Here is a 12,286-nt window from a genome sequence, read left to right as displayed (position 1 = left end):
CATTTATAATAAAATCTTGAAAAATCATGACAACTTTGAAGAAGAGGAAGCAATGATTGCTGCTGTATCTTGAAAATATAAGATATATAAAGCCCTTTCTCTAAAGGTAGCAAATAGTTCCAGAAGAAACCTTATTAGTTTATGACATACCACAGCAAATTAAAAGTTAGCATTTAAAGAAGCAAAAAAATAGAAAAGGTCTGAAGAAAGCTGGTCTTGAAAATGTGTTAGCTGAAGAAGAACAATTATTTCAATGGCTTGGTGTGTCAAAATGAAGACTTTTTCTGACAAACTTTATAAATCTTCAGATACTCTGCAGTTCAAAAATGGACTTTAACTAAATATTGGATAAAACCATTCCTGAAAAGAATTTGTAGAATAGTTCTTTGTGCTAGTAAGTCTATTAGCAAAGTAGCAGCAGTTGTTCCAGCCAGCAAAATTAAGAAATTTTTTGACCATTTTTACAATTTTTTTAGAAAAGAATGGTTTGCTTCTTAGGTAGAGACCATGCATATCCTTCTGGAGCTGTCAATCAATGGCAAAACCAACGCTTTTTTAAAGATTATATTCAAGAAAGGAATTGAAAGATGTTGCATGTCTTGTTTTCATATTCTTAGCCAATCATCCAAATCATGTTAATGTTCATTTATTTAAATGATACAAAAAGATTGTTTTCTTCCAAATCAATTCATATAAGAAAATTAGTTTTTTTATGTAAAACCTTATATATTAAAATAGTTTTTAACCAAAAAAGTTTTACCCTTGTTTATTGAGAATATTTATCTTAAGCAGTGCATCGACATAAATGATGATAGATGAATCTGCTTCCAATTTAGTTGTACAAGTCCCTTCTGAAAGTTTTAAAACTCCTACTTTTTCTAATTTCTTATATAAAAATGAACAAATTCTAAAGTTGATGTTATTTTATAATTTTTTGTGTAGAGATTCCAGAATAAATTTAGCGCATAAGAATTTAGAAAAAAAAAAATGAATTTTTTATTGTTACTTTTTAAAATAGTAAACTACATAATATTCTATTGTCTAAAGTATTTTTTTTATAAACCGACTTATCAAATTTTTTTTGTACCAGAAATTATAATCCAGTTATCATGAGAAAAATTTCTTAAAAGTCGCACAGAGATTAAATCGATATTTGAAAAGAAGCAGTTGTTCTATTGGGTTACTGAAATTAATTAGAAAATTTTGAAATATATTTTAAAAAATGGCATGTCAAAATCTATAAATAGCATGTGTATTTTTACAAATCATATATATATATTGTTTGATGTAGTGTTGTATTAAAATAATACAAAACTCTTGTTCGTTGAAAAGTACTCGATGTTTAGGAAATTTATTTTGATTATATATAAATTTCAAAACAGAGCGATTTTAAAATTTTAAAATTTTGTTTCCATGGAGTCATTAGAACACACGCCACCGTAATTATAATTGTAATTTTAACATTTAATTTTTAATTTTGTAATATATGGCTGATGATTGCCGTTAGGCATGAAACTTAAAGTTCCATAATAAAAGTTTTTTCTTTATCATTTTTAATTATAATTATATATATATATATATATATATATGTATATATATGTATATATATATATGTATGTATATATATGTATATATATATGTATGTGTATATATATATATATATATATATATATATATATATATATATATATATATATATATATATATATATATATATATATATATATATATAAATAAATTAGAAATTTGGAAAAAATTAAAATAATACTTGCAAATTTTTTCCCAACATGTTTTGATCCTTTGTTTATCAATTTAAAGGTAAATTTACAAACTGAAATATTACTATATTTACAAAATAATGGTAAATAACAGTATGTAGTTGTATTGCCTTTGTAATGATAATGTTGTATTATATATGTAAGGATGTACTAACTCATGTAAGACAATGTGTATATTGGTTAGAGATAGAAGCTGAGAAAGTTACAGAGACATGAAATAACTAAAAATATGTTTATTGAGGTTAACTGTTGCAGAAATACATAACTAAGAGGAACTATCTTTTACAGTTTGCAAAGCAGATGCAGATATCATATATTTTATATTTTAGAAAATGTGTAAAAAGAGGACTAAGGAAATTGTTTCTTTAATTTGATGCTGAAATTATTAATTTTCTGCAAAAAATGTTTTACTGGGTTGTAAACACATTTTCGCAAAGTTAATAAACTTAATCTGTGGTTTAAAGTTAAATTCTGATTTGTTAATTCATAAAACAATTCTTCTAAACCATTTGGATCTTTCCAAATATATGCAAATAAAAAAATTATATTAAATAGAATTTTGACAAAAAAATCCATACTGAATAAAGAGAATATTAAACCTCTCTATATCAATTGCTCTTAAATAAAGCAATTGACCACATTTATGTTAAGAAAATTAGTTACAGCAATTGATTCATATTAAGAAAATTAGTTTTTTATGTAAAATCTTACATATTAAAATAGCTTTTAAACTTTAAAATTATTTCTTCACCTAAGAGAAAGTATCACATGAACTTAAATGCCGTTTGTAAATTCATTTGTACTGGTTGTAAAGCTATTGTTGAAATCAAAGGCATTTAGGTAAAAATTTAGACCAATATTTTCTCAAAGAATTTAATGCAAACTAGTACTCTTCCTTATACACAGACACACATTACAATTTTTCTACTATTATTTACTGTTTTTCTGTATATATTGCTTTTTTCTGTAAATATTGCTCTAAGTTGATAAATATGAGAAAGAAAAAACTCACTTGTGACCAGCTTCTGTAATGCTTCAAGCATTTGTAGTTTGCCATCTTTTTCGCAAACTTTATGGGAAAACATGCCATACTGAAAGCTTATGAGCATGATTAATTTATATTAATAAATTTTAAATCTTTAAGTAAAGATTCTTTTACTATTTAAGATAGTGAAAGCAAATACATAATTCAGACTTAAAATGAAAAGTCTTTCATTAGGTGGGAAAAACTTAACTTGAGCATATTTTTAGTTACTAAATGTGTGCTACTGAAAATGTTTGGAAATATAAATATATTACATGTAATTTTTTTGAATATTAAATCTTTTACATACAGATATGTACAAGAATGTTTTTTTGTTTAGAAAATAATTTTATCAGAAACAGCTGTATTTGATGTTCTTCCGAGCTTCTTCTACCATCGAAATGAGTTGGTGCGTATGGCAGCATTAGAGGTGTACATACGAAGAAGCTACCAAGCTTATGAAATCACACAGTTACAGCATGATCAAGTAATTATCAAAATTGTTTGAATTTGTCTAAATAAAATCTAAATATTGTGTATGATGGTTCTGATTATTTAAAAATTTTATGAAATAAATTTGAAATCAAACTTGTTGTTAGATGGATGGTGTTAATATTATTGAGTTCACGTTCAAGTTGCCAGATAATCATCCAAATCGAACAGTTTGTGCCCCTCAAAAAAGAGCCACCAAGTTTGAAAGAAGAGAAAAGGTGTTCTCTTGGTTTCAATTTTGTTATTTTTGAATAATGTTGCTGATCAGAAGTCTTTTTCGCAACCCATTTTCTGTAAGATTCTTAACATCTAATCGTAAAATAAATCTGAAAATTATAAACAACAAAATCTTGATCATTTCTAGTATTTTCAAGATATGTTACCATATATACCAGTGTATAAACCAAGACTTAAAGCAATTTAGAACAGGTCAGAAAAGTGTCCTTGACTTAAACACTTTTTTAGAATTTTTTACTAGTTTTTAAAAATTTTTAAATCTAAATGAGAATACTTTTAAATGGTTGAATTACTTAAACAGTAAGTACAACAATCTCTGGTAAAACAGCTTTTAATTGGTTTGCTGTATTGAAAAGAGCTTTAAATAAAATTGCAGTTTAGTATCAAAAAATGATTTTCAGAAAGTGTTTTCTTATCTAAAAAACTAAATGAATGTTTTTTTCTTATTGTTTTAACAAATTTTTTTCATTTCTTTATAATTTTACCGCTCTAAAAAATGTCTTTGAAAAAGAAATTTCATACTATTGATTTTCAAAGTAGCTAAGTATTTAAAAAAATAATAAGCTTGTTCAGGGTTGCAGAAATCAAGAAATATTAATGCTGAAATTAATGCTGGTTAAGGAAAACCATTTAAGTGGCTGTTGCTTGAAGAAAAGTTGAAGAGCTTAGGATAATCAGCTTGATAGTAACAAAAAACTCAACTAAGGTAATAAATAACTTAGCATAGCAAAAAATATTAATAGTTGTGCTGAATTTTTGTTATAAATTGATATAAATGTTCCAGAAAAGGATGAAAAACTTGGCAGAAGAATTAATTTATTCCAATCTTTTATCATAAAAAGCTAACAAAATAATAACAACTTAAGTATGAGTAATATGCATGAAATGTTAATAAAAAAATATTGATTTAAAGCCACCTTAACTTGAATGATAACTAAATATTTGCAATAGTACTTTAATTCATATACATGATAAAGGATGAATACTGCAAAATGAACATTATGGGTAATTTCAAGTAAAACGTTTTACAGCTAGTGGTGTCATGAGAGCACCCTATTTATCAATAATTGTTATTATCCAAAGAAAGATTTAATGAAATATTTGAAGAAATTGTAATAAAATTATTTTTACATGTTCCATATCTAATGCCCGTGATGGCATGTAGGAGGATGCCATTTTGGAAAATAAAAATATTTCTTCCAAAGATGGTAATAGTAGCAATATAGACTTTTTCATACTATATGACAAATTTCTCATTGTAATTTCTCAAAGTAATGAAAAAAAGAACAATTTGAATGATTTGATATCAAAAGCAATTCCTCCATCTTTTTCAAATTCATGCAGGTAATAAACTTAAAAATGTTGCATTTATAAAAACCATGAAAAACATGGTAAAAAAACTTTTTATTTGTTCAAAAAAGCAAGATTGTCTAAAGCAAATGTCAATGTATTAGGTTTACTGATTAGTTTTAAAAAGTTTAATTGTAACCTCTTTGAAGAGATGAATTTTGTCATGTTTATAAACCAGAATACAATTAATGATCCGGAAAAGGTTTACTAAATTGTGATCCAAAATTTTGCACCATGTTAAAAGAGAACCGAAATTAAGCTACTGATTCAAAAAAAGTCTAAAATGTCTGCCAGTCCAGCAAATGTCTGCCTTTATAGCGATTGTTTTTAAGCTTATTATTGTTGAATTCAAGATTTTTTTTTTTTTTTTTTTCCTATTGATATTTCTTCAGGATGCAAGAAGATAAAAGTAGTCATCACCTAGATTATAAAAACATTAAATTTTTTTGTATTTAAAAATAGGTAATTGATTTATACACCAGTATATATGATACTTCAGCTTACTTTTCTTGAAAATTGGCATCAAAAAGGTTATTTTTATCTTGCTCTTTGGTAATTTCTAACTTTACCCTCAAAATTATCATTTTTATAATTTTGACTTGCTTTAGGTTACTAGTGTAGTAGAATCTTTGGATGAGTTAGCTGATGGTAGCCAGTATGCTAACTTTGAACGGATGGGAGCCATGGTTGCGTTTGAAACTGTAGAAGATTTTTTAAAGTAATTTGATATTTTATTGGTTTAATATATTAAGGTTTATATGTATCTTCCTTAAAAAATATATTCCTTAGTTTGAACATATAGATACATTTTAAAATATCTAATAGACTATATATCTGGTGTGACCATGATAAAAAAGTGTTATGTTGAATTAGTTATTAACATATTGCATTATTAAAAATTACTAGTATTTTTAAATTGGGGCTATTCTTCTCTTATTCTTCTACTCCATAATTATGGGTATTAAAATCTCATAAGAAACAATACTTTAAGTACAGTTGAGTAATTGGATTGAAAATTTGGCCATTTCTAACTTGAAAAAGGAGTCAGAAATGTAATATTTTTAGAAGAAATTAGTCAGCATAGATTTTTTTGGACTCTTAAAATTTAAGAAAACGTGATGTAGTGAAATTGGTTATGTACTTCCAATTTTCCCAAAGTCATCCAAATTTGATTTTATTTAGGGAAATTATATTGGTACTAAGCTAATTTTATTCAGAATCATTTATTCAGGTAATTTATGTTTAGTCATTGGGATCTATCTATGGATAGTATAATACAAGGAACACAGGCCAAATAATCCCAACAATTGTATGCTTGATTTTAATAAAATCAAATCCTAAACCAAATTGAAATTAATTAGTTAATAAATTAACTTAATCATAAAAGCAAAAGTTACTTTGAAACTTTAACAATCATATGATAGGCTACAGGTTTTAAATTATATACAACAATCTACTAAAGAAATTTAAAAAATTATAAGAAAATAAAATAAAAATCATTTTATTTTAAAAGCTTGTGTTGCTTTGCTGCCAATGTTCTGGAGTAAGACATACTGGTGGCAACTTTAGTTTTAAAAGCAGTTCTTTTAAGTTTTTACACCTGTTGTGATGATGCCATCTTACTATTGATAGTGTCCTGCATATATTCCAAAGATTCCAACAACCAATGTAGATAACAAAACTAAGTTCAAGCATAAATAAAACTTCTAAAGAAAATCTTTCTTTCTGACTACATTTTTGAATTCTGTATGCTTAAAAATGGCTAGATACAAAGCAAATGGGAGTTTTTAAATTTCTAATCTTATTGGGATGTGTCAAACAATATAATTATCTGAGAAATCTGTTGGGTTAAAAAGTTCTGATTCCTCTTTTATATAGAATTATTTTAATATTTCTTTTGTTGTTATTTAATTTGTTATTGTTTCCTGTTTGACAATCAACAAAATTATTGTTTTCTTGCTGTTTGACAATCAATAAAATTATTGTTTTCTTGCTGTTTGACAATCAATAAAATTATTGTTTTCTTGCTGTTTGACAATCAATAAAATTACTGTTTTCTTGCTGTTTGACAATCAACAAATTTATTGTTTTCTTGCTGTTTGACAATCAACAAAGTTACTGTTTTTTTGCTGTTTAGCTACTGTGATGAACTTTTGAAAAGATTTACAAATGCAGAAGCCTCAAGCATTTCTTCAAATACTGGTTATTTTTCAAAAAGAAGTTCATCAGCTGTAAGATTTGTGTAAAAATAGCTTAATAAAAATACAAATAATAAGTAAAAATTTTTCATAGATTTTGTTACCACAGAATCTGAAATAGTTGCAATCTTAAATCCACTTCTTAATAGAGTCTTGATGGTGAAGATGATCCAATACATATCATAAATGTTTGTTTAAAAAAAAAATCCATTTCTCCTGAAAAGCAAAATGAAGTATTAGATGAGCTGCAATCAATTGTGTTTGAAAAAGTTAGTTATGCATCTTATTGTTTTAAATATTGATATAAATTCAACAATTGTGAACCTCTAGCTCATGATGTTATTAACGAAATTTTTAAATTATAATAGTATTAGATTTTAATGAAAGTATGCAATATAAAATGTTGCTGTGTGTCATTGAGTTTTTTTTTTGTTTGTTATTACAGAGGCGACACTTTGTTAATCATGGTATTAGAAGAATAAGTTTTCTTGTAACAGATGCCAAGGTATGTACCTAAATTTCTATTTTAGCCGTATATAGTATGTGCAAGTATACTAAAACCTTGTCAGTATGAAGTTTACTATTTGAACTTTAAAAGGTTTTTTAAAAATATCTTTTATAAAGTAAAAACCTCTGATGCTGTATTAATGAATATCTTTTTTTTTATAGATCAAATGAAATTTGATTTGTAAAAAAATGTACAAATTCATTTATAATTCTTTTGTGCCTAAATATTAATGAAATCTTTGTTTTTTATAATCATGATGTTAAACTTGATGCATTTTTTGAGCTATGATTCATGTTTATATTTTATTTTACTTTTGTTTTAGGGTTCTTTCCCTCTGACATTTACATTTAGAAGTAGAGATCAGGTGAACTTTTTAAATTTGAAATTAATATAAGTTTATTTTAAAACTTTGCTAGAACTGTTTTAAAATTACTTTGATGTTTAAATGCTTTAGTTTAATGAAGACAAAATTTATCGCCATCTGGAGCCTGCTTTGGCATTTCAGTTGGAGTTGAATAGAATGTCTGCATTTGATCTTAAGCCAATACCTTGCACAAATCACAATCTGCATCTTTACTATGGCTCAGCTAAGAAGGTTCTTTAAAAAAATTTCTTTTATTGTTGGTCTTTGTTTTAGTAAAAATAAACTCTTAAAGGTTATTAGCATGTTCAATATTTGTACAGGAAAGAGATGATCAAGAAGTCACTGACTACCGTTTTTTTATCCGCTCAATAGTTCGTCATTCTGATTTTGTTACAAAGGTTTGAAGTTCTTAGATTTAAAAATATTAATTTTTAAAAGTTACTTTAATTATTTATACTATGTTAAATTACATTATGTTAAAACTTAATTGTAACCTCTAGGAAGCATCATTTGATTATTTGGAAAAGGCTAGTGAAATTCAACTCCTTGAAGCTTTAGATGAACTTGAGCTTGTTTTGAGCAAAGTAGTAAGTAAAAAAAATATTTAAAAAACATTTTTTTTTTGTAAAAATGTATGATTGGTCTTGAAATTAACGGAGTGAAAAAAAATTTCCTTGCGCTTGTTTTTATAAAATTCCATAGTAGAAAGTTCAGGTGTAGTCTTCCTTGGCTTGAATTTACTAAGTTATACATTTGAAAAATTGTTTATTATACAGTTTTATATAAATCAAGTTGTTTTTTCAATTATATTTTACTTTTGACCAATTCTATTTAAAGATTAAAATCACAATATTCATGTAACCATATTTTGTATTGAAATGATAATTTTGAAATAAATCATTTCATGTACAGAGTTGCACTTTGAAAAATTGTTAAGTAGTTAAACCTTTTTTACTTTAGCCACAACATTGAGGGCATTTATATAGAATAAAAATGTTAGTGTTATAAATCATGAATATTTAGCCACAACATTGAGGGCATTTATAAAGAATAAAGATGTTAGTGTTATAAAGCTATGAATATTTATAAATCTAAGCACCTACAAAGGAATGTGCATGTAACATTTTTGTTGACAGCTATTTGGTTGGGACTGTCCAAAAGCATTTCTTAGGTAACCAAACATTTAATTATCTTTTGGTTTAATTTTGATTCAGGACCACCATACTGATGGCAATCATGTCTTTTTAAACTTTGTCCCAACTGTTATTATAGAACCTCAAAAGGTTTGTTTGGAGTTTCTACTGATATTTAGATTAGATATTTCTTAAGATGGTGGTTACCAACCATTAATTAAATATGGGGGAGGGAAAGGGGGAGGAGGGGGTGTATAAGTTAAAAATTTATCAAGTCTGTTTTATAGATTGAAGACAGTATTCGAACTATAGTGTTACGTCATGGTCTTCGTCTTTGGAAATTGCGTGTTTTAAAAGCAGAATGCAAAATGGTAGTAAGGTATTTATTGTTCTAATTGTGGAATTTTCCTTGTAATAGTATTATGGTAATAAAATAGTCTCTATGCTATTACTAATATGTTCTGTTTAATTCAATATGAAACCATATATATAAGATAAGAAAAAAGATTTTATTTCATAAATACTTGTAATATGAAAGTAATTGGATTGTGTGCTTATATTTTCAACTTTTTTAGACTTACTCCAGATAGTCCAAGGATCCCACTACGATTGTTCCTATCAAATGAATCTGGGTATTCTCTTGAGTTTCATACCTATCAAGAAGTGATTGACTCTACTACAGGTCAACTAGTTTTTAAATCTTGGGGTGAGAGACAGGGAGAGTATCATGGATTACCAATAAATACACCTTATGTGACCAAAGATCATTTACAGGTTTTATTAGCATCTTGAATGTTTTATTGGCACAAAGCAATTTTTTGAATACAATATATCTTGCAGTTTTAACCTGTAATCAAATGTGTTCAGTAATGAAGTAATTGATTTTGGCTCAATTTTATACCTAATATGAAAACTTTCTCTCTTACAAAATAAACTATATTCAAATATGATATTTTAATTTTATGGTTTTATATAATATTCTTTAGTACAAACGGTTTGCGGCTCAATCACAAAATACTACATATGTTTATGATTTTCCTGAACTTTTTAGACAGGTATTTGTTAACATAAAAACTTTTTTTCTAGCATTTATGTTGAAATTTTTCTTTCATAGATAGACATACTAAATTAAGGATTGGTTCTTATTATGATTGCTTCTTATTATGATTGCTTCTTATTATGATTGCTTTTGCTTTAGTATTCTCACCTAAATCCTTTTGATCTGAATATAACGCTGTTTTTGTTATTCAGGCTGTTTTAAGGCAATGGAAATCATGGGCAGATAAAAATGGCATTTCATTTGATATGAAAAAAGAAGTGGTATAAATATTTTACAGTATTTATAAAAAGATATCAGAATTATATCAATAAAATGGGAGAATATTTTAAAAATATTTTTACTAAAATAAAAAAAATTAGTGTCTAATTCTAAAATCAAATATACAAAGATTCACTTTTTTTTTCTTTTTTCTTCCAGAAAATTACTCTACTAACCATTCCTTTTCTTATGATTATACTTATCATAAAACTAAGTGCTTCTTTTTTAAGGTTGAGTTTTCTGAGTTGTATCTTGATAATCACCAGCAGCTGGTATCTATTAAACGGCTCCCAGGCGAAAACAATGTAAGATTTTTCTATAGGGTTTTTTTAGTTGCGAAGGCAAGTTCTTTCCAATCATCTAAATGGTTGGTAAAACTTTTTTTATGTAAATAAAAGCCCTGTAGTTTGTCTTTAGTGTGGTGTTGTTGCATGGGAAGTTAAACTTCTTACTCCAGAGTACCCTGAGGGAAGAGAGGTCAGAAAAAAGTTTTCCTATAAACCTCACCTGTTCTTTATAATTAGATGTACTTAAGCATGATTTTTATTTTCTTATTTTACTTTATATAAGCAAGGATAAGGTATTAAATTTTTTTTGTTTTTGCTATTAATTGGTATTAATATTTCTGCTGTTGCCATTACCATCATAATCAAATTATAAGTATTGCTATTATTCATTTACTGCTATTATCATTATTGTTAATTTATCATTAATTTTATTTTTATCATTATTTAAACTTACTATTAATATTAGTTAATACTTCTATTATTCTTGAATTCTTATTAGTATAATTATTATAATTCAAATAGATATTATACTATAATTCTTATTATTTTTACTACTACTACTACTACTGCTGCTACTACTACTATTAATATTTTTACTGTTAATAGTAAGGTTATTATTAGATAATACCGATTTTAACTCATCATAGTAAAGATTTTTTTTTCTTTTTCTTTATTATTTCAATTATATAAACTTTTGTGTTCACAAAAAATGATCAAGAGATATAAAAGCTAAATATTATTTGATTTGTAAATTTTTAATATTTTATCAATAATCATTTTTATAACTACTACATACAGGTTTACATTTGTGCAAATGATATAACACACATGATTGGTTCATTCTCACCTTCAGAAGATAATTTGTTTGATGTAAGCAATTAATAGATTCGTTGATTTTTATCAACTATCAGGTTAAGGTAAACTCACAGATCACCATTTATCAACTTTTTTTGAACCTTTAGGAGTTTATTAGTTATTTCTTTTAAATGTGTTTTAATCTTTTTTATAATCCTGTGTTTTAATCTTTTTTATAATCCTGTGTTTTAATCTTTTTTAGGCTGTCTTGAAATTGGCAATTCAACATAAAGTTCCTTTCATTTACATTTCTGCTAACAGTGGTGCACGAATTGGTCTAGCTGAAGATGTGAAGCATGTCTTTAAGGTGGCTTGGAATGATGAAGCTCATCCAGATAAAGTATGTCTTTTTTAAGGCTTTTTTTGTTACAGCTATTGCATCAAACAAAGAAGTGAGATGTATTGAATAAGTTTTAGCATTCACTAGTATTTTAATTGCAGTTATTGTTTTTGTTTTTAGTTTTTAGCTTATGGAAATTTCCTTAGTGAGTTCTTTAAAAAATTTTTCCCATAAAATTTTTGATGTTGTTTTAAAATTTTCATTGGTCAACTTTGATTTTGATATTTTTGTCTCCCTTTTTTTTTTGAAGGGATTCAAGTATCTTTATCTAACTCCATCAGAATTTAAAGGTGTAAGTCATTCCTGTTTTTTAGACCACTTTTAAATAAAATTTCTAGAATGTTTTTGATAGAAGCTCTTTTTCTCTTTCTTTCAACAAATTTGTTACTTGATTTTTAAAAA

At 26.0% G+C, this 12,286-nt stretch overlaps 1 protein-coding gene across 2 annotated transcripts in view; it reads left to right on the top strand.

Moving 5' to 3' along the window:
• Positions 1-12,286, top strand: part of LOC145184400 (acetyl-CoA carboxylase-like) — a 49,447-nt gene that overhangs the window by 27,451 nt on the left and 9,710 nt on the right. Inside the window, exons 31-50 of one of the 2 annotated variants that reach the window (XM_090077127.1) lie at positions 3,143-3,289; positions 3,402-3,512; positions 5,490-5,599; positions 7,019-7,112; positions 7,229-7,348; positions 7,525-7,584; positions 7,910-7,951; positions 8,042-8,182; positions 8,272-8,349; positions 8,452-8,538; positions 9,166-9,234; positions 9,372-9,463; positions 9,660-9,858; positions 10,071-10,139; positions 10,336-10,404; positions 10,633-10,707; positions 10,820-10,879; positions 11,488-11,559; positions 11,747-11,884; positions 12,135-12,176. In XM_090077127.1, coding sequence (XP_089933253.1) covers positions 3,143-3,289; positions 3,402-3,512; positions 5,490-5,599; positions 7,019-7,112; positions 7,229-7,348; positions 7,525-7,584; positions 7,910-7,951; positions 8,042-8,182; positions 8,272-8,349; positions 8,452-8,538; positions 9,166-9,234; positions 9,372-9,463; positions 9,660-9,858; positions 10,071-10,139; positions 10,336-10,404; positions 10,633-10,707; positions 10,820-10,879; positions 11,488-11,559; positions 11,747-11,884; positions 12,135-12,176 — 1,875 coding nt within the window. Of the gene's footprint in view, positions 1-3,142; positions 3,290-3,401; positions 3,588-5,489; positions 5,600-7,018; positions 7,113-7,228; positions 7,349-7,524; positions 7,585-7,909; positions 7,952-8,041; positions 8,183-8,271; positions 8,350-8,451; positions 8,539-9,165; positions 9,235-9,371; positions 9,464-9,659; positions 9,859-10,070; positions 10,140-10,335; positions 10,405-10,632; positions 10,708-10,819; positions 10,880-11,487; positions 11,560-11,746; positions 11,885-12,134; positions 12,177-12,286 lie in introns of both variants that reach the window. The other variant, XM_090077128.1, reaches the window with a different exon arrangement.

This window comes from Hydra viridissima, unplaced genomic scaffold (assembly GCF_058129835.1).
Source record: "Hydra viridissima isolate aposymbiotic clone 2 unplaced genomic scaffold, HvirCarnegie_v1 scaffold_2, whole genome shotgun sequence".
Classification (NCBI taxonomy): Eukaryota; Metazoa; Cnidaria; class Hydrozoa; order Anthoathecata; family Hydridae; genus Hydra; species Hydra viridissima.
The sequence above is the reverse complement of the archived record's forward strand: the minus strand, read 5'-3'. Positions and strand labels throughout refer to the sequence as shown.